This window comes from Mobula birostris, unplaced genomic scaffold, assembly GCF_030028105.1.
Source record: "Mobula birostris isolate sMobBir1 unplaced genomic scaffold, sMobBir1.hap1 scaffold_296, whole genome shotgun sequence".
NCBI classification, from domain to species: Eukaryota; Metazoa; Chordata; class Chondrichthyes; order Myliobatiformes; family Myliobatidae; genus Mobula; species Mobula birostris.
In genome coordinates this window covers 531,367-555,948 of record NW_027276019.1, presented here as the reverse complement: position 1 = coordinate 555,948, position 24,582 = coordinate 531,367, and the positions used below count along the sequence as shown (strand labels likewise).

The window sequence follows — 24,582 nt, the reverse complement described above, 5'->3', positions numbered from 1 at the left end:
TATCTGCTGCTCTTTTTGATTGAGGGGCCAAGATTAGTTGTTGTCTAGTCTCTGGAACCTCATCTGTAACTGGTGGAAATACAAAAATATCTGTCAAGCCTCAACTTCTTAACATACTAACATTTAGAGCTTTTTAACTTTGTAATACTTTATGATACAGAGTAACACATAGAAAATGCTGGAGAAACTTAGCAGGTCAGGCAGCATCTATGGAAAGGAATAATCAGTTGAATTTTTGGGCGAGGACCGTTCATTGGGAAACTGATATGGGCATGCTCCAGATTGCCAGTGTACTGCTTCCTTAAATTGCCAGCTTCCTTATCCTTCTCCTTTGTAAATGCCTATGAGAAGAATTCATTCAGGACTGCACAGAAGCTGGCCCTTACGGCCATTTAGTCCGTGCCGAACCATTTAAACAGCCTACTCCCATTAACTTGCACACAGACCATAGCCCTCCATATACCTTTACAAACTTCTCTTAAACATTGAACTTGGCCTCATGTGCACAATTTGCACTGGCAGCTCATTCCACACTCTCACAACTCTGAGTGAAGAAGTTTCCCTTCATGTACCCCTTAAACTTTTCATCTTCCACTCTTAACCCGTAGCCTCTAGTTGTAGCGCCCCCCCCCCTCCAACTTCAGTGGAAAAAGCCTGCTTGCAGTTACCCTATATATCCCCTCATAATTCTGTATACCTCTATCAAATCTCCCCTCAGTCTTCTATTTTACAAGGACTAGGGTCCTAACCTATTCAATCTTTCCATATGACTCAGATCTTCCAGTCCCAGCAACATCCTTGTAAGTTTTCTCCGTACTCTTTCAACCTTATTTATATTTTTCCTGTAGGTAGATGACCAAAACTACTCACAATACTCCAAATTAGATCTCATTTTGTATAACTTCAACAGAACATCCCATCTCCTATACTCAATATTTTGGTTTATGAAGACCAACGTGCCAAAAGCTTTCTTTACCACCCTTTCTACCCATGCCGACACTTTTAATGAATCATGGACCTGTAATTCCAGATCCCTTTGTTCTTCCACACTCCTCAGTGCCCCACCGTTCACTATGTAAGACCTACTCTGGTTGGGCCTACCGAAGTTAGTCCGTGAGCCAGGACCCCAAATTTGGGCCACCGGTACCATCTGGGGGGAATAATTCTTATAGTGATTTTCAGCAAGGTGTACACCCCTAGTGCTAGAAAATATGTGATAGCATTGCAGCGGTGGTAGCTTTCTGTGATCCCATGGTGCTCTGCCTGTGATAAGATGAGTTATGCCAGGTACCTGTCCCCTTACTTTGCTCAGATGATGAACCTCCCAGAGAAGAATCCTTCTGTGTATGAGGCCTTCAAGACAGGCCAATTCTCAGTGCAGCTGTCAAGTAACAACCCCTTCGGGCAGATCCCTGTGGACCAGGCTATTGAAACCACAGTGAACAAAGACACACAGACTCCTGGAGGCACATCACGGTTCAGCCTGAATGCTGGAGCTATCAAGCGTTACTACATAACAGCTGAGCACCGCAGTGCATTCCTGGGACAGTTAAGGGAGCTGGGGCAAGGCAACAAATCAGGGCTTTGTCATGTGGAGCTACAGCGGCCAAGAATCCAGAAAGATGAGGAAGCAGTTTCAGCAGTGGTTAGCCTCATACACGAATGGGTCAACCCATTTGCAGCGAAGCGGGACCTCATTAGCATCTCTACAGCAAAGGCTGCCCCCAAGGACATTGCCTCCGACCTGATGAAGGCATATGAGATTGGTGAGCAATGCTATGCAACCTTCAAGGATGAGAGACTAGAGGAAGACCCACCAGCAAAGAAATTCCATGACTCAATGAAAACCAACAAGCTGAAAACATTCAGTGATATGTGTAAGAAGAGAGAAGTGAAATCAAATGGGAGGGCGATCACCTTGTAGCAGACAGGTCTTTGTTTGGGCACATCATAGTGATGGCACAAGGGCGCAGTCTACGTATGGAGGATATGCTTTCTCATCCCCTTGGTCCATTGCTCTGGGCCCTGTCCACACCTGAAGGATTGCTGAGAAAGACAAATAAAGCTACTTTAGCTACAACCTTGCAGAAAAATGTCGCAGTAGAAGAGCAACTCCCAGGAAACTCTGCTACAGGGGTTGATGGAATGAACTTGGTTCAAAGAGTGAAAGGTGATCAAGTTACTTTCAGAGATGTTGCTACAACAATTCTGGGTATGGCTCTGAGGGAAGGCAGTCAGAATAGCAGAACAGATGTTGTGTTCAACACATACAAGGAGAACTCTATCAAGAATAGTGAAAGATCTCTATGGGGTGAAGGGACAGGTCATGATTTGCAAGGTATCACAGGCACACAGATGGTGAGGCAGTGGAGGAGCTTCCTGACCAAAGTCAGTAACAAAAATAGTCTCATTAGCTTCACAGTCCATGAATGGAGGAAGGCGGAGTACAGAGCAAAGCCACAGGAGAAGATTCTGTATGCAACTGTGAATGACAAGTGTTACAGAATCACATCTCAAGACAGTGAGGAGGTGTCAGCTCTTCACTGTGAACAAGAAGAAGCAGATGGCCACCTACTTCTCCATGCTGCCCATGCCACAGGAGAGGGATATCAGTCTGTAGTGATCTGCTCAGAAGACACACATCTTTAGCATTTTGTGACAAGATTGAGGCCCATTGTTCCAGAAATGTGGCTACCATAAAGCTACCACTGGTGTAATGCTATCACATATTTTCTAACTCTGGAGATATATACCTTGCCAAAAATCACTATGAGCATTATTCCCATCAGATGGTACTGACCACCAACCCTACTGGCACACGGACTAAGTGCAATACCTCATGCTTGTTTGCGTTAACTTACATCTGCCAATTTTCGGCTTATTTTTACAGCTAGTCCAGATCCCACTGTAAGCTCTGATGGTCTTCCTCGCTGTCCACTACATCCCCAGTTTTGGAGTCATTTGCAAACTTGCTGACCCAGTTTACCACATTATCATTCAGACCATTAACATAGATAACAAACAACAATGGACCCAACACCGATCGCTGCAGCACTCTTACTAGTTCGGCCTTCAGTCAGAGAGGCAATTATCTACCACCAAAGTCAATGTCTTATCCAATTTACTACCTCATCTTGTCAAAAATGTCTTGCTAAAATCTAATTAGACAACATTATCTGCTTTGCTTCTACTTTCCTGGTCACTTCCTCAAAAAACCCTAAGATTGCTTAGACATGTCCTTCCATGTACATAGCCATGCTGACTATCCCTAATCAGTGCACGTCTGTCCAAATTGTCATATATCTGGTCCCTTAGATTACCTTGCAATAACTTTTCCACTATTGATGTCAGGATTTCCAGCCTTGTTTTATTTTTTATTAAAGAGCCTTTCTTAAACAGCAGGAGAGCATTAGCTATCCTCCAGTCCTCTAGTACCTCACCTGTCACTAAGGATGTTAAATATCTCTACTAGGGCCCTTGAAATTTCTGCACTTGCTTCCCACAGGGTCTGAAAACACCATTGGAAGAGTCTGGGGATTTATCCAATCTATTTTGCCTCAAGATAGCAAACAGCTCCTCCTCTGTAATCCTCACTGTTGCTTTGCCCTACTTCTATAGATTGTAGTCTGTCCCTCAAATAAATACAGATGCAAATAAATACCTTTAAGATCTCCCCCATCTCTTTAGGTTCTACACATAGATTGCCATTCTGTTCTTACAGAGGATTAATTTTGTCCCTTGCAATCCTTTTGCTCTTAACATACCTGTAGAAATCCCTTGGTATTCTCCTTCATTGTGTCTGCTAGGGCAACCTCATGCCTTCTTGTAGCCCTCCAGGTTTCCTCTTTCGTTCCTACCTGCCTATACCTGCTTTGCATCTCCTTTCTTTTTCCTTAACCGGGGCCTCAATATCTTTTGAAAACCAAGGTTCCCTAAAACTCTTATTTTTACCTTTTATTCTGACAGGCAGATATAAGCTTTGCGTTCTCAAAAATTTCACTTTTGAAGTTCTCCCACTTGCCAAATGCACCTTTGCCAGGAAACAGCCTGTCCCAATCCACACTTGCCAAATCATTTCTGAAACCATCAAAATTGGCCTTTCTCCAATTCAGAATCTCGACCCACAGACCAGACCCATCCTTTTCCACATTTGCTTTGAAACGAACGGCATTATGATCACACATCACTGATATCCTCTGGTATTACATGTAGATTACCCTCCTGGTTCCCAAGAGGACCTACTGTATTGTTATTTAAAGTTCAATTTTGTCATTCAGCCATACTCGTGTATATAGCCAAACGGAGCAACTTCCCTCTGGACCAATGTGTACAACACAGTACATACAACACACACAACACATGAAATAATATTGCCATAAATAAATTAACAAAATACAAAATATATTCGGGAAGATTGACATTTAGCATAAGATGCATTAATGACTTAAGTTTAAAACGAAACAGTATAACGCTGCTGGTGCTTCATACATGATGAGACCTGGGCAGTGGTAGGATGTTCAGTGATCTCTCAGCCCGGAGGAAGCTGCTGTTCTCTGGTCTTTCTCTTTGTGTAACGGGTACTTCTTGCCTGATGGTCGGGGGTCAAACAGATTGTGGGACAGATGTGAGGTTAGCTTCTCTGTTCCTTCTAATGTAATTTATTGTATTATTGTGATACTGGATTTTGGCTATACCCTGTTATCAGTGATAGCTTAAACTTGGCACTGCCTCAACATTTATTTTCCAGTTTTTTGTTGACATTTAACTAACTGATGAGGTTGTCTTGTTTGTATTTCAGATGTATATTGCTCTGATATCACTACATGCTCTTATCATGGTTTGCTTCCACTTTCTGTATTGTTTTGAAGAGGAATGGCTGAGTAAGTATTCATGCACATTCCCTAATTCAGTTATTTTAAAATATATTTTCTAGTTAAAGGTGCACCTTGTACAGTAAGGTGTTACAATTAGTCGTACTAGGGGGCTCAATGCTTTGTGCCTTGTGGCCATGCTGCGTGTCTCACTGTAGTGTGTGCGTGGCTGTCAGGTGAGGGTGTTAAGAATGGGAGTTTTATTCCCGGGCATTAGGAAAGGTTATAAAGGAGCTTGGGTTGACATGTATATACATCAGTGAGATATTTATTATCGAATATGATCTTTATAAAACCAAGGCTGGATACAACTACGAGGAATTCTGCAGATGCTGGAAATTCAAGCAACACACATGGAAGTTGCTGGTGAACGCAGCAGGCCAGGCAGCATCTGTAGGAAGAGGTGCAGTCGACGTTTCAGGCCGAGACCCTTCGTCAGGACTAACTGAAGGAAGAGCTAGTAAAAGATTTGAAAGGGGGAGGGGGAGATCCAAAATGATAGGAGAAGACGGGAGGGGGAGGGATGGAGCCAAGAGCTGGACAGGTGATTGGCAAAAGGGGATACGAGAGGATCATGGGACAGGAGGTCTGGGGAGAAAGAAAAGGGGGAGGGGGAGAATCCCAGAGGATGGGCAAGGGGTATAGTCAGAGGGGCAGAGGGAGAAAAAGGAGAGAGAGAAAGAATATGTGTGTATATAAATAAATAAATTGATTACGGCCCCTGCCATTGATCTCGCCGGCTCCAACACCCCAGGGCATATTCAAAACCCGGACTCCAGCAACGACCATGGACACCTTCACAGCGATTGTACAACCACCAACTGCGTCCCCAGCCTTGAACTCCAGGCCGGGTCTTCACGTGCTGCTATTGTGACTCCCGTCTCCCCTTCCCCCACCACCACCCTGCAACCCCATCTCCCTCAGATCCCACCGTCAACTCCTGGGCTCTCAGGGGCTCCATCTTCCTCTCACCCCAATCCTCCCCTCTCCACTAACACTACCAGCCTCCCTCCCCCTCCCCCCTCTGATCCCAGCTCTCATCCGTGCCGGATCTTTACCGTCCCCTCCGACCTTCAACTGTCGGAGGCAGAGCGCTCTGTCCTCAGTAAGGGCCTTACCTATGTCCCCCTTCGCCCACACCTCAGCGAGTTCTGTGTGCGCCATGATGCTGAACTCTTCTTCCGCCAGCTCCGTCTTCGAGCCCACTTCTTCGGCAAGGACTCTTCCACCCCCACCGATGACCCCTTCTCCCGTCTTCAACCCTCCTCTTCTTCATGGACACCCCGCTCTGGTCTTCTGCCTGCTCTGGATCTCTTTATTGCTAACTGCTGACGGAACATCAACCATCTCGACTTCACCACACCTTGTTCCCATTCCAACCTCACTCCTTCCGAACGCTCTGCTCTCCGCTCCCTCCGCACTAATCCTAACCTTACTATTAAACCTGCCGATAAGGGGAGTGCTGTTGTAGTCTGGCGTATTGACCTCTACCTTGCCGAGGCACAGCGACAACTCGCGGATACCTCCTCTTATTTACCCCTCGATCATGACCCAACTAAGGAGCACCAGGCCATTGTCTCCCGCACCATCACCGACTTCATCCGCTCAGGGGATCTCCCATCCACTGCTACCAACATTATAGTTCCCACACCTCGCACTTCCCGTTTCTACCTCCTACCCAAGATCCACAAACCTGCCTGTCCTGGCAGACCTATTGTCTCAGCTTGCTCCTACCCCACCGAGCTCATTTCTGCATACCTCGACACGGTTTTATCACCCCTTGTTCAATCCCTTCCTACCCATGTTCGTGACACTTCTCACACTCTGAAACTTTTCAATGATTTTAAGTTCCTTGGCCCCCACCGCTTTATTTTCACCATGGATGTCCAGTCCCTATATACTTCCATCCCCCATCTGGAAGGTCTCAAAGCTCTCTGCTTCTTTTTGGATTCCAGACCTAACCAGTTCCCCTCTACCACCACTCTGCTCCGTCTAGCGGAATTAGTCCTTACTCTTAATAATTTCTCCTTTGGCTCCTCCCACTTCCTCCAAACTAAAGGTGTAGCTATGGGCACCCGTATGGGTCCTAGCTATGCCTGTCTTTTTGTTGGCTTTGTGGAACAATCTATGTTCCAAACCTATCCTGGTATCTGTCCCTCACTTTTACTTCGCTACATCGACGACTGCATTGGCGCTGCTTCCTGCACGCATGCTGAGCTCATTGACTTTATTAACTTTGCCTCCAACTTTCACCCTGCCCTCAAGTTTACCTGGTCCATTTTTGACACCTCCCCCCACTTTCTAGATCTTTCTGTCTCTGCCTCTGGAGACAGCTTATCTACTGATGTCTACTGTAAGCCTACTGACTCTCACAGCTATCTGAACTATTCCTCTTCTCACCCTGTCTCTTGAAAAAATGCCATCCCTTTCTCACAATTCCTCCATCTCCGCCGCATCTGCTCTCAGGATGAGGCTTTTCATTCCAGGACGAGGGAGATGTCTTCCTTTTTTAAAGAAAGGGGCTTCCCTTCCTCCACTATCAACTCTGCTCTCAAACACATCTCTCCCACTTCATGCACACCTGCTCTCACTCCATCCTCCCGTCACCCCACTAGGAATAGGGTTCCCCTTGTCCTCACCTACCAACCCGCCAGCCTACGGGTCCAACATATAGTTCTCCGTAACTTCTGCCACCTCCAACAGGATCCCACCACTAAGCACATCTTTCCCTCCCCACCTCTTTGCTTTCCGCAGCGATCTCTCCCTACACAACTCCCTTGTCCATTTGTTCCCCCCATCCCTCCCCACTGATCTCCCTCCTGGCACTTATCCTTGTAAGCGGAACAAGTGCTACACATGCCCTTACACTTCCTCCCTTACCACCATTCAGGGCCCCAGACAGTCCTTCCAGGTGAGGCGACACTTTACCTGTGAGTCGGCTGGGGTGATATACTGCGTCCGGTGCTCCCGATGTGGCCTTCTATACATTGGCGAGTCCCGGCACAAACTGGGAGATTGTTTCGCTGAACACCTACACTCTGTCCGCCACAGAAAGCAGGATCTCCCAGTGGCCACACATTTTAATTCCACATCCCATTTCCATTCTGACATGTCTATCCACGGCCTCCTCTACTGTAAAGATGAAGCCACACTCAGGCTGGAGGAACAACACCTTATATTCCGTCCGGGTAGCCTCCAACCTGATGGCATGAACATTGACTTCTCTAACTTCCGCTAGTGCCCCACCTCCCCTTCGTACCCCATCCATTATTTATTTATATACACACATTCTTTTTCTCCCTCTGTCCCTTTAACTATACCCCTTGTCCATCCTCTGGGTTTCCCCCCTCCCCCTTTTCTTTCTCCCTGGGCCTCCTTTCTGATGATCCTCTCATATCCCTTTTGCCAATCACCTGTCCAGCTCTTGGCTCCATCCCTCCCCCTCCCCCTCCCACTTTCAAATCTCTTACTAGCTCTTCTTTCAGTTAGTCCTGACGAAGGGTCTCGGCCTGAAACGTTGACTGCACCTCTTCCTAGAGATGCTGCCTGGCCTGCTGCGTTCACCAGCAACTTTGATGTGTGTTGCTGGATACAACTGAAGTACTGTACAGGCCCTCCCTGGTTTAGAAATGCCCAACTCTATACAAACCCTACAAAGAAGCGTTTGGGAGACTGGTGGGATGGATTTGCCATCTGCTTTCCAGTTGTAGACAAATATTCTTGTCCCCAGTTGAAACGTTGCTACATTGAGCCCTTCGCAGTATAATCTTTTAAACAATTATCATTATTAGCCCAAAATAGGCTCGCAAGTCCATATTTCCCAATGGGAAAATCCCCCTTTGCAGGCATCTTTTGCTTCAGGTTACAAACATTTCTTGGGAGATGTGTATTCAGTTCTGATCATCTGAGAGCTGGACAGCCTGGGAGCAGGGCCAAGGATACAAGATGAGTTTGGGCCCACAGCAGCAGCACTGATCCGGGATGTGTGCGAGGTGCGTGTAGACTCTGGCATTATCATTGTTATGGGTACTGGTACCCCTTTCTTCCACAGACTCTTTCTAAGCTACTGATTACTTCCAGCATTTTATAATTAAAATTTTGTATACCTGTCTCATTGGACACCCAGAATTACAGCTGGTCTGTTCTTTTGTTCAGCAGAAAAATGGAAGGTGATCTCAGACTGTTATTTGTGTTGTTGGAAGTAATTGTTCTCAAGTGGAACCATTCCCTTTTATCTGAACAATTAAATAAAACCATTAATCACTGTGCTGTTTAATCAAAGACTTATTTGCTATTAACTGTTGCATTATCATTCTCTTCAATTACAGCAGCTGAGATTTTTAAAAGGCACTAGGAAGGCTGCACTTGGAGTATTGCCAAAAGTTTTGGGCCCCATATCTCAGTAAGGATGTGTTGTCATTGGAGAGAGTCCAGAGGAGGTGCACAAGGATGATTCTGGGAATGAAGTGGTTAACATATGAGGAGTGTTTGGTGGCTTTGGGTCTGTACTCACTGGAATTTAGAAGACCGCATGGTGATCTCATTGATACTGAATGTTGAAAGGACTAGATGGGTTGGATGTGAGGAGGATGTTTTCTATGGTGGGGATATCCAGAATTTGAGGGCACAGCCTCAAAACTGAGGGGCAACCTTTTAGAACAGAGGTAAGGAGGAATACTCGCAACACGCTAGAGGAACTCAGCAGGTCGGGCAGCAACCGTGGAAACGAACAGTCAACGTTTCGGGCTGGAACCCTTCGTCAGGACTGAAGAGGGAGTGGGCAGAGGCCCTATAAAGAAGGTGGGGGGAGGGTGGAAAGGAGAAGGCTGGTAGGTTCCAGGTGAAAAACCAGTAAGGGGAAAGATAAAGGGGTGGGGGAGGGGAAGCAGGGAGGTGATAGGCAGGAAAGGTGAAGAAGGAATAAGGGAAAACACAATGGGTAGTAGAAGGAGGTGGAACCATGAGGGAGGTGATAGGCAGCTGGGGGAGGGGGCAGAGTGAAACTGGGATGGGGGAAGGGAGGGGGAGGGAATTACCGGAAGTTGGAGAATTCAATGTTCATACCAAGGGGCTGGAGACTACCCAGACGGTATATGAGGTGTTGCTCCTCCAACCTGAGTTTAGCCTCATCATGGCAGTAGAGGAGGCCATGTATGGACATATCCGAATAGGAATGTGTAGCAGAGTTTAAGTGGGTGGCAACCGGGAGATCCTGTCTGTTGTGGCGGACGGAGTGGAGGTGCTCGACGAAGCGGTACCCCAATCTGCGTTGGGTTTCACCGATGTAGAGGAGGCCGCACCGGGAGCACCAGATGTAATAGATGACCCCAACAGACTCACAGGTGAAGTGTTGCCTCACCTGGAAGAACTGTTTGGGGCCCTGAATGGTGGCAAGAGAGGAGGTGTAGGAACAGGTGTAGCATTTACGCTTACAGGGATAAGTGCTGAGTGGGAGATCCGTGGGGAGTGACGTGTGGATCAGGGAGTCGTGGAGGGAACGATCCCTGCAGAAAGCGGAGAGGGGTGGAGAGGGAAAGATGTGCTTAGTGCTGGGGTCCTGTTGAAGGTGGCGGAAGTTGTGGAAGATAATGTGCTGGATCCGGAGGCTGGTGGGGTGGTAGGTGAGGACAAGGGGAACTCTGTCCCTGTTGTGGTGACGGGAGGATGGGGTGAGAGCCGAAGTGCGGGAAATGGAGGAGATGCGGGTGAGGGCATCAGTGATGACAGCAGAAGGGAAACCACGATCCTTAAAGAAAGAGGACATTTGAGATGTCCTGGAACGGAAAGCCTCATCCTGGGAGCAGATGCGGCGGAGACGGAGGAACTGGGAATAGGGAATGGCATTTTTGCATGTGGCGGGGTGGGAAGAGGTATAGTTGAGGTAGTTATGAGAGTCAGTGGGCTTGAAGAAGATGTCAGTGGACAGTCTGTCTCCGGAGATGGAGACCGAGAGATCGAGAAAGGGGAGAGAAGTGTCCGAGATGGACCAAGTGAATTTGAGGGCTGGGTGGAAGTTTGAAGTAAAGTCGATGAAATTGACGAGCTCAAGAGGAATATTTTTAGCTGGAGAGTGGTGAATCTGTAGAATAGCCTACCACAGACTGCGGTGGAGGCCATCTGTGGGTATATTTAAGGCAGAAGTTGATAGTTTCCTGATCAGTCAGGGTATCAAAGGAGATGGAGAGAAGGCAGGTGTATGGGGTTGAGTGGGATCCAGGATCAGCCATGATGGAATGGCGGAGCAGACTTGATGGGCTGAATGGCCTAATTCTGCTCCAATATCTTGTGGTCTTTAAGTCTTCTTACAAGAAAATCAAGATTTGTAATTCTTCCTCCAAAACTGGAAGTTAATTTTTAAAGCTCATCAGAGGGGATTGGCTGCATTGTCATTATTTCTCAATTATTAGTCACGTCTTTTCCTCAGTTACAGAAATGTGTCCAAAGCCGACTACGTTTTGTTGAGCAAAGTGTGCAAACGTGTACAGGTCAATGTGATATTGATGGTGTGTATTTGTTATCCATCTCCTCTCCTAGAATGCAGTTCATTCTCACCACCATCCACAGTAATACTGCTCATCCTTCTGTGCTTTGAGGGACTGCTCTTCCTTATCTTCACTGCTGTGATGTTTGGCACCCAAGTACACTCTATCTGCTCAGATGAGACGGTGAGTACTTGGCCTTTTCGCTTCATGTCTGTTGCTATGCCAGTTGTTTTGTACACAGTATTTTTTTTCAAATATAACTGCCCTGGAGATCCCTGCGTTTACCTGCTGCTGAAGGTTCTGGTCTGTTAAGGCCAATACTGAGAAATGAGTAAAACTTTGATCTTATGTAATTTATAGTACAGCTTTGGCTCAGAGTGGGAGCAGCTCACTAGCTAAGGTGGTGAAAATAAGGAGGAACGGAAAACTTGTACTTACTTCGTACTTTAACATCTACATAATAGCTTTGTCAATCAATTTGAAATCTACTTTGTTGGTACAAGATAATAAGAGGAATAGATAGAGTGGATAGCCAGCGCCTCTTCCCCTGGGCACCACTGCTCAACACAAGAGGACATGGCTTTAAGGTAAGGGGTGGGAAGTTCAAGGGGGATATTAGAGGAAGGTTTTTTACTCAGAGAGTGGTTGGTGCATGGAATGCACTGCCTGAGACAGTGGTGGAGGCAGATACACTAGTGAAGTTTAAGAGACTACTAGACAGGTATATGGAGGAATTTAAGGTGGGGGGTTATATGAGAGGCAGGGTTTGAGGGTCGGCACAACATTGTGGGCCGAAGGGCCTGTACTGTGCTGTACTGTTCTATGTTCTATGTAAGCGCCACAACAATCTGTACATGGGCTCTGCAGAAAGTGGTGATTTTGAGAAAAGAAAACTTCCCAGGGCACTGAACAAAATCCCCTGCTGCTCTCCAGTTAGAGCCACAGGATCTTATGACATTTGTCACTTCGAATGTAGGAGCACAGCTCTGACCTTGTTTCATAGTTCACGCCTGGTATAACTGTATGGAAGTTGAGACCACTTTGAGTTGTCAATCTTCACACTCGAACTTGCGTCCGTGCCCTTCACTGTGCAGTATGACAGCTCAACATGGGTCCTGAGAGCACGACGAGCAGATGATGTGGCATTCTTCGTGGCATATCTTCTACCTCCGCCATTTTCTGGTGTCATCATCATTTTCTTTCATTACCTTAATGAAGTTACAATTTTAAATAGCTTCATCAAGCTGGGAGGTGTGATTTCACTCAGTTACTGGGTCCACACACGCTATCTGTGGAGAAAACTGCTTCAACTCTCTGCCAATGTCATAGCCAGCCATTACAGTAACTCTGCTCATTGTGTAACATTTCACACCAGTGCTGAGTTATGGCAGTTTTACAGTCTCAGACTCGCACTGCTGAGACACTTCTCATATTTAACATTCATATCCAACACAGAGTTAGACAGTAGTAGCATTAAATTTAGAGGAGCTGTGTACCTTAAAGATATTTTTATAAGAACTGATGGATTGTCAGCAACATGATGATTTTGATTGGTTGATTAAACTTGAATTGCTGGGGTGTGGGAACCAAACTGAAGAAATGGAAGAGGTGGTTGGCTCACAAATAGACAAAGCTTGCAGACAGTGCGAGAGGGAGGATAGGCAGGTGATGGAGAAGGGACGCGCTCAGACCGATGGTTTGAGATGTGTCTATTTTAATGCAAGGAGTATTATGAACAAAGTGGATGAGCTGAGAGCGTGGATCAGTACTTGGAGCTATGATGTTGTGGCCATTACAGAGACTTGGATGGCTCAGAGGCAAGAATGGTTACTTCGAGTGCCGGGTTTTAGATGTTTCAGAAAGGACAGGGAGGGAGGCAAAAGAGGTGGAGGCGTGGCACTGTTGATCAGAGATAGTGTCACGGCTGCAGAAAAGGAGGAAGACATGGAGGGATTGTCTACGGACTCTCTGTGGGTGGAAGTTAGGAACAGGAAGGGTCAATAACTCTGCTGGGTGTTTTTCATAGACCACCCAATAGTAACAGGGACATCAAGGAGCAGATAGGGAGACAGATTCTGGACAGGTTTCTCATGGTGGGAGATTTTAATTTCCCAAATATCAATCGGCATCTCCCTAGAGCAAGGGGTTTAGATGGGGTGGAGTTTGTTAGTTGTGTTCAGGAAGGTTTCTTGACACAATATGTAGATAAGCCTACAAGAGGAGAGGCTGTACTTGATCTGGTATTGGGAAATGAACCTGGTCAGGTGTCAGATCTCTTGGTGAGAGAGCATTTTGGAGATAGTGATCACAATTCTATCTCCTTTACCATACCACTGGAGAGGGATAGGAACAGACAAGTTAGGAAAGCAACACACATAAAAATTGCTGGTGAACGCAGCAGGCCAGGCAGCATCTTTAGGAAGAGGTACAGTCAACGTTTCAGGCCGAGACCCTTCGTCTGGACCAACTGAAAGAAGAGATAGTAAGGAAAGCGTTTAACTGGAGTAAGGGGAAATATGAGGCTATCAGGCAGGAACTTGGAAGCATAAGTTGGGAACAGATGTTCTCTGGGAAATGTATAGAAGAAATGTGGCGAATGTTCAGGGGATATTTGTGTGGAGTTCTGCATAGGTACGTTCCAATGAGACAGGGAAAGGATGTTAGTGTACTGGAACCATGGTGTACAAAGGCTGTTGTAAATCTAGTCAAGGAGAAAAGAAGAGCTTACAAAAGGTTCAAAAAACTAGGTAATGATAGAGATCTAGAAGATTATAAGGCTAGCAGGAAGGAGCTAAAGAAAGAAATTAGGAGCGCCAGAAGGGGCCATGAGAAGACCTTGGCGGGCAAGATTAAGGAAAACCCCAAGGCATTCTACAAGTTTTGTGAAGAGCAAGAGGATAAGACGTAAGGGAATAGGACCAATCAAGTGTGACAGTGGTAAAGTGTGTATGGAACCAGAGGAGATAGCAGAGGTACTTAGTGAATACTTTGCTTCAGTATTCACTACGGAAAAGGATCTTGGCGATTGTAGGGATGACTTACAGTGCACTAAAAAGCTTGAACATGTAGATATTAAGAAAGAGGATGTGCTGGAGCTTTTGGAAAGCATCAAGTTGGATAAGTCGCCGGGACCAGATGAGATATACCCCAGGCTACTGTTGTAGGTGAGGGAGGAGATTGCTGAGCCTCTGGCGATGATCTTTGCATCATCAATGGGGGCGAGAGAGGTTCAGGACAATTGGAGGGTTGCAAATGATGTTCCTTTATTCAAGAAAGGGAGTAGAGATAGCCCAGGAAATTATAGACCAGTGAATCTTACCTCCGTGGTTGGTAAGTTGATGGAGAAGATTCTGAGAGGCAGGATTTATGAACATTTGGAGAGGCATAATATGATTAGGAATAGTCAGCATGGCTTTGTCTCGGGCAGGTTGTTCCTTACGAGGCTGATTGAATTTTTTGAGGAAGTGTCTAAACACATTGAAGATAGAGCAGTAGATGTAGTGTATATGGATTTCAGCAAGGCATTTGATAAGGTACCCCATGCAAGGCTTATTGAGAAAATAAGGAGGCATGGGATCCAAGGGGACATTGCTTTGTGGACCCAGAACTGGCTTGCCCACAGAAGGCACAGAGTGGTTGTAGACGGGTCATATTCTGCATGGAGGTCGGTGACCAGTGGTGTGCCTCAGGGATCTGTTCTAGGACCACTACTCTTCATAATTTTTATAAATGAGCTGGATGAGGAAGTGGAGGGATGGGTTTGTAAGTTTTCTGGTGACACAAAGGTTGGAGGTGTTGTGGATAGTGTGGAGGGCTGTCGTAAGTTACAGAGGGACATTGATAGGATGCAAAACTGGACTGAGAAGTGGCAGATGGAGTTCAACCCAGATAAGTGGGAGGTGCTTCATTTTGGTAGGTCAAATATGATGGCAGAATATAGTATTAATGGTAAGACTCTTGGCAGTGTGGAGGATCAGAGGGATCTTGGGGTCTGTGTCCATAGGACACTCAAAGCTGCTGTGCAGGTTAACTCTGTGGTTAAGAAAGCATATGGTGCATTGGCCTTCATCAATCGTGGGATTGAGTTTAGAGCCGAGAGGTAATGTTGCAGCTATATAGGACCCTGGTCAGACCCCACTTGGAGTACTGTGCTCAGTTCTGGTCACCTCACTACAGAAAGGATATGGATACTATAGAAAGGGTGCAGAGGAGATTTACAAGGATGTTGCCTGGATTGGGGAACATGCCTTATGAGAATAGGTTGAGTGAATTCAACCTTTTCTCCTTGGAATGACGGAGGATGAGAGGTGACCTGATAGAGGTGTATAAGATGATGAGAGTCATTGATTGTGTGGATAGTCAGAGGCTTTTTCCAGGGCTGAAATAGCAAGCACAAGAGGGCGCAGGTTTTAAGGTGCTTGGAAGTAGGTACGGCGGGGGGGGGGGGGGGGCGGGGGGGTTGGTGTCAGGGATAAGTTTTTTAAGCAGAGAGTGGTGAGTGCGTGGAATGGGCTGCCAGTGACGGTGGTGGAGGCAGATACGATAGGGTCTTTTAAGAGTCTCTAGGGCAGGTACATGGAGCTTAGAAATATAGAGTGCTATGGGTAACCTTAGGTAATTTCTTAGGTAAGGATATGTTCAGCACAGCCTTGTGGGTTGAAGGGCCTGTATTGCGCTGTAGGTTTCTATGTTTCTATGTTATGAGCATCTTACTTTTGAAGTTTTTTTCCTTACCATCTGCTTTTAATCAGAGATTTGCTGATGGTCTTTCCCAGTGATTAGCTGGATCCTGGTTCCTCGGCTGTGTAAGGCATTGTGATGCTGTTGGCCAGTGGAGATGGAATAATAGATCTATTCCTAACAAGTACTTTTGTATATGATTTAAGCAGAATTAAAATGCTGGTAACTAAGTATATTGGGTAGCATCTGTGAAAAGAGAAATAGTTAATGTTTCAATTGAATTATCTGTCATTTTCAGTTTTAATTTCTGATTTTTGTCTGCAGTTTTGACTTGCATTTTCGAATTCTGGTTCAGGTACAATGTTCCAGTGTAGTTTCAGAAACTCTATCTTCCATTGCATCTTCACTGTACTGCATATCAATATATAAATGAGCTGGTGAGTAAGTCTGCAAAAATTGGAGTTTTGGATAACGTAAAAGAATGGTAAAGGATATAGTGGGATTCAGATCAGTTACAGATGTGTGGAGAAATGGCAGATAGTTTAATCCGGCAAGTGTGAAGTGTTGCAGTTTGGAAGGGCAAACGGCAAGGGTACACTGAGTAGCAGTACACTCTTGGTATACAGTGGGATCTTATAGTCCACGTCAATAGTTCTTTTAAACTGGTAGCACAGAGAGGTTTGGTGGTAAGGGTGCACGCATGCTCGCCTTCATTGAGTATAAAACTGAAGTCACGTGCAGCTATATAACACTTTGATTAGGCAGCATTTGGAATCTTGTGTTCAGTTCTGGTCGTCCCAGTGCAGAAAAGATGTGGAGGTTATGGAGAGGTTGCAAAGGAGGTTCACAAGGATTATGCCTAGATTAGAAAGTTATCTAATCTAATTTAAGGGCGCCAGAGGTTATGAGGAGAAAGCAGCAGAATGGGGTTTGAGAGGGATAATAAATCAGCCATTATGGAACAGCAGAGCAGACTGAGCTGAAAAACCTAATTATGCTCCTGTCTTATGGGCTTATTCAGGAGAGGTTGGAGAGACTTGAGTTGTTTACTCTGGGATGCAAAGGCTGAGAAGACTTCATAGAATTCTATAAAATTCCGAGAGATATAAATAGAGAAGAAAGTCAAGTCTCTTTCAGAGTAGAAATATCAAACCACTAGAAAGCGCAATGTTAAGCTGAGGAGGGAAGCTTAAAGGAGATGTTTGGGGACAAGTTTTTTAAACATGGGGGGGGTTGCCAGGGAAGGTGGTGGAGCCAATACAATAACAACATTTAACAGCCATTTAGCCGGGCACATGAACAGGCAGGGATTTGCTGAATATGGATCAGCTGCAGGCAGACAGGTTTAGTTTAATTTGGTATTTTGCTTGGCACAGATGCGATGGACTGAAGAGCAAGAGCATTCTTCCTCAGGTAAAGGAACTAGAACTGCACCCAAAATTCCACATGGAGTCTCAATAAGCAGGAATCCCTGCTCCCGTTCTCAAATTCCTTTGCAATGGAGGTTGGACATAGAGAAAGCTCTTCAGCCCAACGTATCTGTGCTGACCATCATGTCAATCTAAACAATTACAGTGCACCTGTCTCTATAATCCATCATTCCTTGACTCTTCATGTGTCTGTGTAAAGGCCTCCATCACCACTTATCAGATCTGCATTCCAGGCACCTAACACTCTCCATGTCAAAACAAACTTGCCCCATAATTCTTTAAACTTCCTCCCTCTCCACTTAAGTCCATGACCTCTAGTATTTGACATTTCCGCCTGGGGAATAGACTTTGTGTATCTCTTAACTTTATATACTTCCGTCAGGCCATTCATCAGCTACTGACACTCCAGAGGGAAAAAAAATCCAAGTTTGTCTCGCCTCTCCAAGTTAATATTGTCCAATTCAGGCAACATCCTGGTGAACTTTTTCTAACTGTAACACTTGCTCTCAGAGAGTGGTGTACAAGGACACCCAGTTCTTATTGTACCTTTGCCTTTCACAGTCCGTCACCATTCAGATTTTGCTTTTGATAGGCCGGCCTCACATTTATCCACAATAAATTGCATCAGGTATGCATGTGCCCCCTTACCCAGTTGTCTCAATCACATTCAGCCCGCTTTCCATTTGCATCCTTCTCACAGCTCAAGTTCCCCACCCACTCCTCCAACTTATTCCCAACATCCACACCTCTGTCCAGCTGGTGTCATTTGCAAACTGGGAGATGTGGCATTTCATTCACCCGTTGAAAGTTCAAGTGTCCCACATCTTTTGTTCCCTTTTATTTATTCCACTCATTACATGCTCGGCTGCGATCCTCATCTGTATTAGGCATTTGCAATAAGTTTTCACTTACAGTGGGCTTTTGTGAATAGCCACTTTGTTCCACCCTCTGGCAAACATGCAAGCCTCTCTCCCTGTTTCTGGAGGAAGGATGTCCATCCTGACATTCTTTCAGCCAGCATTGTTACTTCCTGTGCCTGCACTCCAATTCTGTCATTCTTAATTTTCCTGCAATCCTCTCCTCTCCAAGCCTCTTTCCACAGAGAAATTCCCTTTGCCATACTTATGGCCACCCACTTAGGCTCACCACTTCATTTGTATTATAGTTGGTAAGGGTGTTACTGTTACTTCACGTAACCCTCATTACTTTTATCGTACTGCCTTCTCTGTCACCTCTGAGTAAATCCGTTTTATCCAAGTTTTGGCCCTTTGTTTTACAGAGCTTCTGTAGCCAGCACGGTGCTCAGTATCACCCCTCGCAACATAGAACGTTACAGCACTGAACAGGTCCTTTGGTCCATAGCGTTGTGCCAGCCTTCCAACTTCGTGAACAATCTAACCCCTCCCAGTTACATAAGCCGTCATTTTTCTCTCATGCATGTTCCTATCTGAGAGTTTCTCAAATGCCTTTGCCACCACCCCTGACAGGGCATTCCAAGCACCCGCCACTCTCTGAGTAAAGAACTTGCTACTGATATCCCCTTTACTTTCTCCATTCACCTTAAAATTATGCCCTCTTGCATAACCCATTTCTGCTCTGGGGAAAAGTCCCTGGCTATCCAGTCTATTAATGACTTTTATCTTTACACATCTATCAAGTAATTTCTCATCCTCCTCCTCTTATCTCCAAAGAGAAACGCCCTAGATCACCTGATCCATCTTCATAAGACTTGTCTTCTAGCCCAGGCAGCATCCTGGTAAGTCTCCACGACATCCTTCCTCACGCTTTCACATCCTTCCTGTGATGAAGCAACCAGAACGGACACAATATTTTCAGTTGGGCTAACTTGTGTTTTACTGAGCTGTACCATTACCTTGTGGCTCTTGAAGTCAGTCACCTGACTAATGAAGACTAACACACCATTTGCCTTCTTAACAACCCTATCAATCTGCCTGGCAAGTTTGGAGGATATATAGACGTGGGCCTCAAGATGCCTCTAATTGCTCACAATGAGCCTTCGTGTCATCTGTAAACTTACTAATCCACCCTTCTACTTTCTTGTCCAAATCATTTAGAAAATGGCAAATAGGAGAGCTGGGCTTCCAGAATGGATCGCTGTGGAACACCACTGGTCACCCACCTGGAGGCAGAGCATGCTCCATCTGCCTTCTCTGTGCAAGTTAATTCAGTATCCACACAGCCAGTTTTCCCTGGAAACCATGCAGCATGACTTTCTGAGTGGGCCTACCATGGGGCACCTTTTCAAATGCCTTATTAAAATGCAAATACACCACATCCACTGCTCTACCTTCATAAATGTGTTTTGTCACATCCTCAAGGAATTCAGTCAGACTCATGAGGCATGACCTGCCCCTCACAAGGCCGTGCTGACTATCCCCAATCAGACCATGTTTCTCCAAATGCTCTTAACTCCTGTGTCTAAGAATCCCCTCCAATAATTTTCCCACCACTCACTGGTCTATAATTCCCAGGGTTATCCCTACTCCCTTTCTTGAATAAAGGAATAGCATTTGCTGCCTCCCATCATCCGGTACTGCTCCTGTGGCCCTAGAGGATGCAAAGATCATCACTAGGGGTGCAACAATTTCTCCCCTCCTTTGCACTTTTTGTCTTTGCCTAACTTTCTCTGTCCCTCCTTGGTTGTCCCTCTGTTATAGTTCCCATTTATATGTCATTAAATTAATTGCTTTGACCATTTATCGTTGCTTCTAACTAAGCAATCAGGTACTGGTGTTCAATGTCAGACCTAGTCGCTGCTCTTGGATTTGCTGAAATACAAGAACAATCTTCCATGTGATCCTCAATGTAAACCCTCTTACAATTTCTCCATCCAGCGCAAACCATTATCTCATCATTTCTATCTGTCTCTAACACATCCCTCCCAACACATTGTCTGTCTAATCTCACTTTGTCCATGAAACCCACTTCCTACCATCTTCATCCTATTCGCACTAATTCACTGGCTATCTTGCTAGTTGGTATCCATCCTTCCCTTTTCAAATTTGTCACTACCCTCACTCAAACTCCGCCAGATACAAACAAGTTTATTGTCATCTAACTGTACATGTGTACATACAACCAAATGAAATAACATTCTTCCAGACCAACACAACATGTATCACACAGCACATAAACAAGAGTATTATACTATAAATAAGCTAATAAATATAATTGAAAAAGCACACAGTGAGGCGCAGCACAAGTAAAGGGTAGACAGCTCCCTGCCCCAGTGATGAGACCTCAGTGGTAGCAGGGTATTGATTAGTTTCACAGTCTGAAGGAAGAAACTATTACACAGCCTGGCAGCCCTACTCCTAATGCTTCCATACCTCCTTTCTGACGATAGTGGTTTAAAGAGATTGTGGGATATGTGATAAGGATCCTCAATGAAGCTTGGGGACCTTCATCTGCAACACTTCCAGTAAATGTCATGAATAGGGGGTGGGGGTGGGAGGCCACAGCGTTCCTCTGTGGGGTCTTGCACATCATGTACCACACGATGCCGCAGCCAGATAGGGCCCTCCAGGGTGCTCCTGTAGGATGTTGTTCCAATGGGGGCAGGGAGCCTTGCACACTTCAGTCTCTTCAGAAAGTGTAGGTGCTGCTGTTCTTTCTTGACCAGCGAGGAGTTGTGGGTCTAGGTTAGATCGTCCATTATATGCACACCTAGGAACTTCGTGCTCTTCATCCTCTCCATGGCAGAGCCATCAATGTGCAGTGGAGAGTGATTGACTTGTGCCTTCCTGAAGTCCACAATCATCTCCACATTGAGACTCGGGTGGGAGTTCTCACACCATTTGATAAGCCCCTCTACCTCCTCTCTGTGTGCTGGCTCATTGTTGCTGGTGAAACCAACCACTGTTGTATCATCAGTGTGCCTGATGCGGTTTGAGCTGAATCTGGCAGTACAGTCGTGAGTCAGCAGTGTGAACAACAGCAGACTTCAGTAATCACTCAGCCCACTCCCCATGGCCATGTAGACTCCTCCCTTCTCCAGCACCCCTTTCCTCCCAGCTCAACAGCACTTTTAGTTTATCTATCAAACACTTAACTTGGGTAAAGTTCCTGTATTTAAATATTCCACTGTATTGCCGCCGCCCGCCCCCCCCCCCCATATCTATAGTTGTGTTGCCTTTTCCCTACTGCCATGCTCTAAAGTCTGTAATTTTCTTCCTAAACCTGTGTCCCTCCTTTAAAATCTTCAGTTAGAACATGCTTTGACTGACTTAATAACTTATTTTGGCTTTGTTATTTTTTCTTATTGGAGGATATAGAAGAGTACTTAGGGAAAAAAGTTAGGGGAGCATAAGGAACAATGGAAATACCCTGACAGACAAGTTCAAGGAGAATCCCAAGGCATTCTGTAGGCATGTTAGAAGCAAGAGGGGAGCCAGGGAGAGAGTGGGTTCCCTTATGGACCAAAAGAGTAATTCGTGTGTTGGTTTAGGGGATGTGAGGTCGTAAGTCAGTACTTTTTGGTTTATATTGATGATCTGAAGTGTAACACCGCTAAGGAAATGGAAGTGTTGGATGCTTTGGAAGGAATAAAGGAGGGTAAATCCCAACGACCAGATGACATTTGTCCCGGATTGTTATGAAAAGCAAGAGATGGGCTGCTGAAGGTCTGATCAAGGTTTTTCCAACTTTGTTAGCCACAGATGGGGTATGTTACATTTGGAAATGGTGTTATCAAGAAGGTTCCTTGGAAGTCAAGAATGAGGTGTAAGTCTTGTGTTTAGATGTTCATTATAGTATAGGTCACACATTATCAGCCCTGTACCAAAAACAACAAGTAAAGCAGTAACAAGCTTGATCATGTGCTTTTCTTTTATACTGAATCAGTTTAGCTGAACAGGTGCTGACTGAGTCACATTTAGGCTTTGAGGACAAAAAACTGCAAGTGTAAAACCAAATATACGACACATTACTGGAAGTTTACAAACAGTTGATTATTAAAACTTATAAGCAAGTGTTCAGAAAGCTAAAACTAACAAGGAAAAACACATTTAAAACAATCTGGATCCTATCCAACATCTATCAAAAGACTGGAGAATAGTTAATATTGTTCCTTGATCTAAGAAAGGCAGCCGGGATCAGCCAGGTGAACTTTACCCTCAGAATTTCCCTCCCACTGATTTAGAGTTTATGGACATTTGGAAAGGCAGTGCATGATCAGCAGGACTTTGTGCAGAGGAAATTCTTTTCCACTAATTTGAGTTTGTAAAGGAAGTAACTAAAAAGTGGTGACAGCAAAATGGTAGATATACTTTAGTGAGGCTTTTGACAAAGTCCCACATGGTAGGCTGCTCCAGAAGGCACATGGGATTCAAAATGAGCTGGATAATTAGATTCAAAACTGGCTTTATAGAAAGCGGATGGTAGTGGTGAAGCATGCTTTCCTGATTGGAAGTCCATAACCAGTGGTGTACCACTGTGGTCATGACAGGGTCTTTCGCTGTTTGTGATGTGTGTTAATGACTTGGATGTGAATGTAGTAATGATTAGTAAGTTTGAGAATGACACACATTTTGTAGTGGCGTTGTGAATAGCAAGGAAGGTTGTCCAAGGGTACAGACAGATTTAGACCAGTTAGAAAGTTGGGTTGACGTATTGATATCTGAATTTAACCCCAAATAGTGCGAAGTTTTGAAAAATCAAATACGATTAGGATGCATACACTAAATGGACCAAAGGAATGGTGATGAACAGAGACACAAAGTCTAATATTTCCTAAAAGTAATTATATGCTTGCCTTCACAGGTCAAGATATACAGTGGAACATGGGTTTCAATGTCATGTTGCAATTTTACAAAGTCTAAGTTGGGCCACATTCAAGAGTATTGTGTGTCATTCTAGATGTGGTTGTGCCAGAGAAGGTGCAGAGGAGATTCGCCAAGTTGTTGACTAGATTGGGAGACTTCAGTTACGGGGAGGGATTGGATAAGCTGGACATCTTTTCCCTGAGGTAAAGGAGTTTGAGGGTGATCTGCTAGAATGTAACATTAAGAGGAAATATAGGGTAGATAATTAGATTCTTTTCCCCCCAATTCAAAAACAACAGGGAATCTGAAGGGTATTAATTAAGAGCATTTTTTTCACGATTGGTATGTGGAGTGTGCTGCAGAGGTGGTGGAATCAGATACAATTGCTATGTTTAAGAGACATTTATATTAAATCTGCAAGATATGGTGCTAATGTGGTCAAGAGGGCTTGTTATAAATGGGTAAAGGAGTCAGCGTGGCTGTGGTGTTTGTGCTGTACAATTATGACTCAGCCCACCAACCATTCACTCCAAGCCTATATTGATCCCCTTTTTTATTGCCCCACATTCTCATTAACTCCCAGATACTACCACTTAACTATGCACTAGGATAATTTACAGTGGCCAGTTAACCAACCAATCTGTACATCTTTGGGGTAGGGGAGGAACCCCACACAATTACAAGGTGAATATGTAAACTCCACACTGCCTGTAAGATCAGGATTTTGAAACTGGGATGCAGCTGTACCATAATTTTCCTGCATTAAAATTGCTATAAGTTGTTGACTTGGGTAAATCTGTATAACTGCAAGTTCAACATCAAAAATATGTTGGAGGAACTCAGGGTGAATGGTCTCTCTCAGCCTGAAACATCAGCTGTTTATTTCTCTCCAAAGCTACTGCCTGATCTACTGAGTTCCTCCATTTTATGTATGTCGCTCTGGATTTCCAGCACATGCAGAACCTCTGGTGTTTAGAAATATACGGTCTATGCCTGTCGATTATGCAATTGCCAGTTTACCACCAAATTGCTAATGGGACGACCACAGATCCTAACTGTTCTGATTGGATCATGTTAGGCTATGGTTGGCTTTTTTCCTTTCTGGTCTTCTGTATTTTTCAGTGTTTCATACAATTATTCGTTAGCATGGCGAAAATAAAGAGATGCATAGTAATGTCTGATAATGTAAAGGAGTGGCTCGTGGTCAGTGTGATCTCAACCTAAGGGTCTGCTTCCATGCTACGTGGTGATAAACTTTACAGATACATGCTTCAGAGCTAAAATTGGAATCAATGGTTGGATTGATGGCATAGCATCTCAGTGCCCTGCTGTACTG

At 45.0% G+C, this 24,582-nt stretch overlaps 1 protein-coding gene across 8 annotated transcripts in view; it reads left to right on the top strand.

The window, feature by feature from the left end:
• The window catches only part of LOC140192879 (palmitoyltransferase ZDHHC3), a 162,380-nt gene that overhangs the window by 64,705 nt on the left and 73,093 nt on the right, over nt 1-24,582 (top strand). For all 8 annotated transcript variants that reach the window (XR_011884485.1, XM_072250389.1, XM_072250385.1 and 5 more), the window contains 2 exons: nt 4,799-4,880; nt 11,406-11,536. Coding sequence is in view for 7 of the 8 variants with exons in the window: in XM_072250389.1 (XP_072106490.1) it covers nt 4,799-4,880; nt 11,406-11,536 (213 nt within the window). In the remaining variant the exon portion in view is untranslated. The remainder of the gene's footprint in view (nt 1-4,798; nt 4,881-11,405; nt 11,537-24,582) is intronic.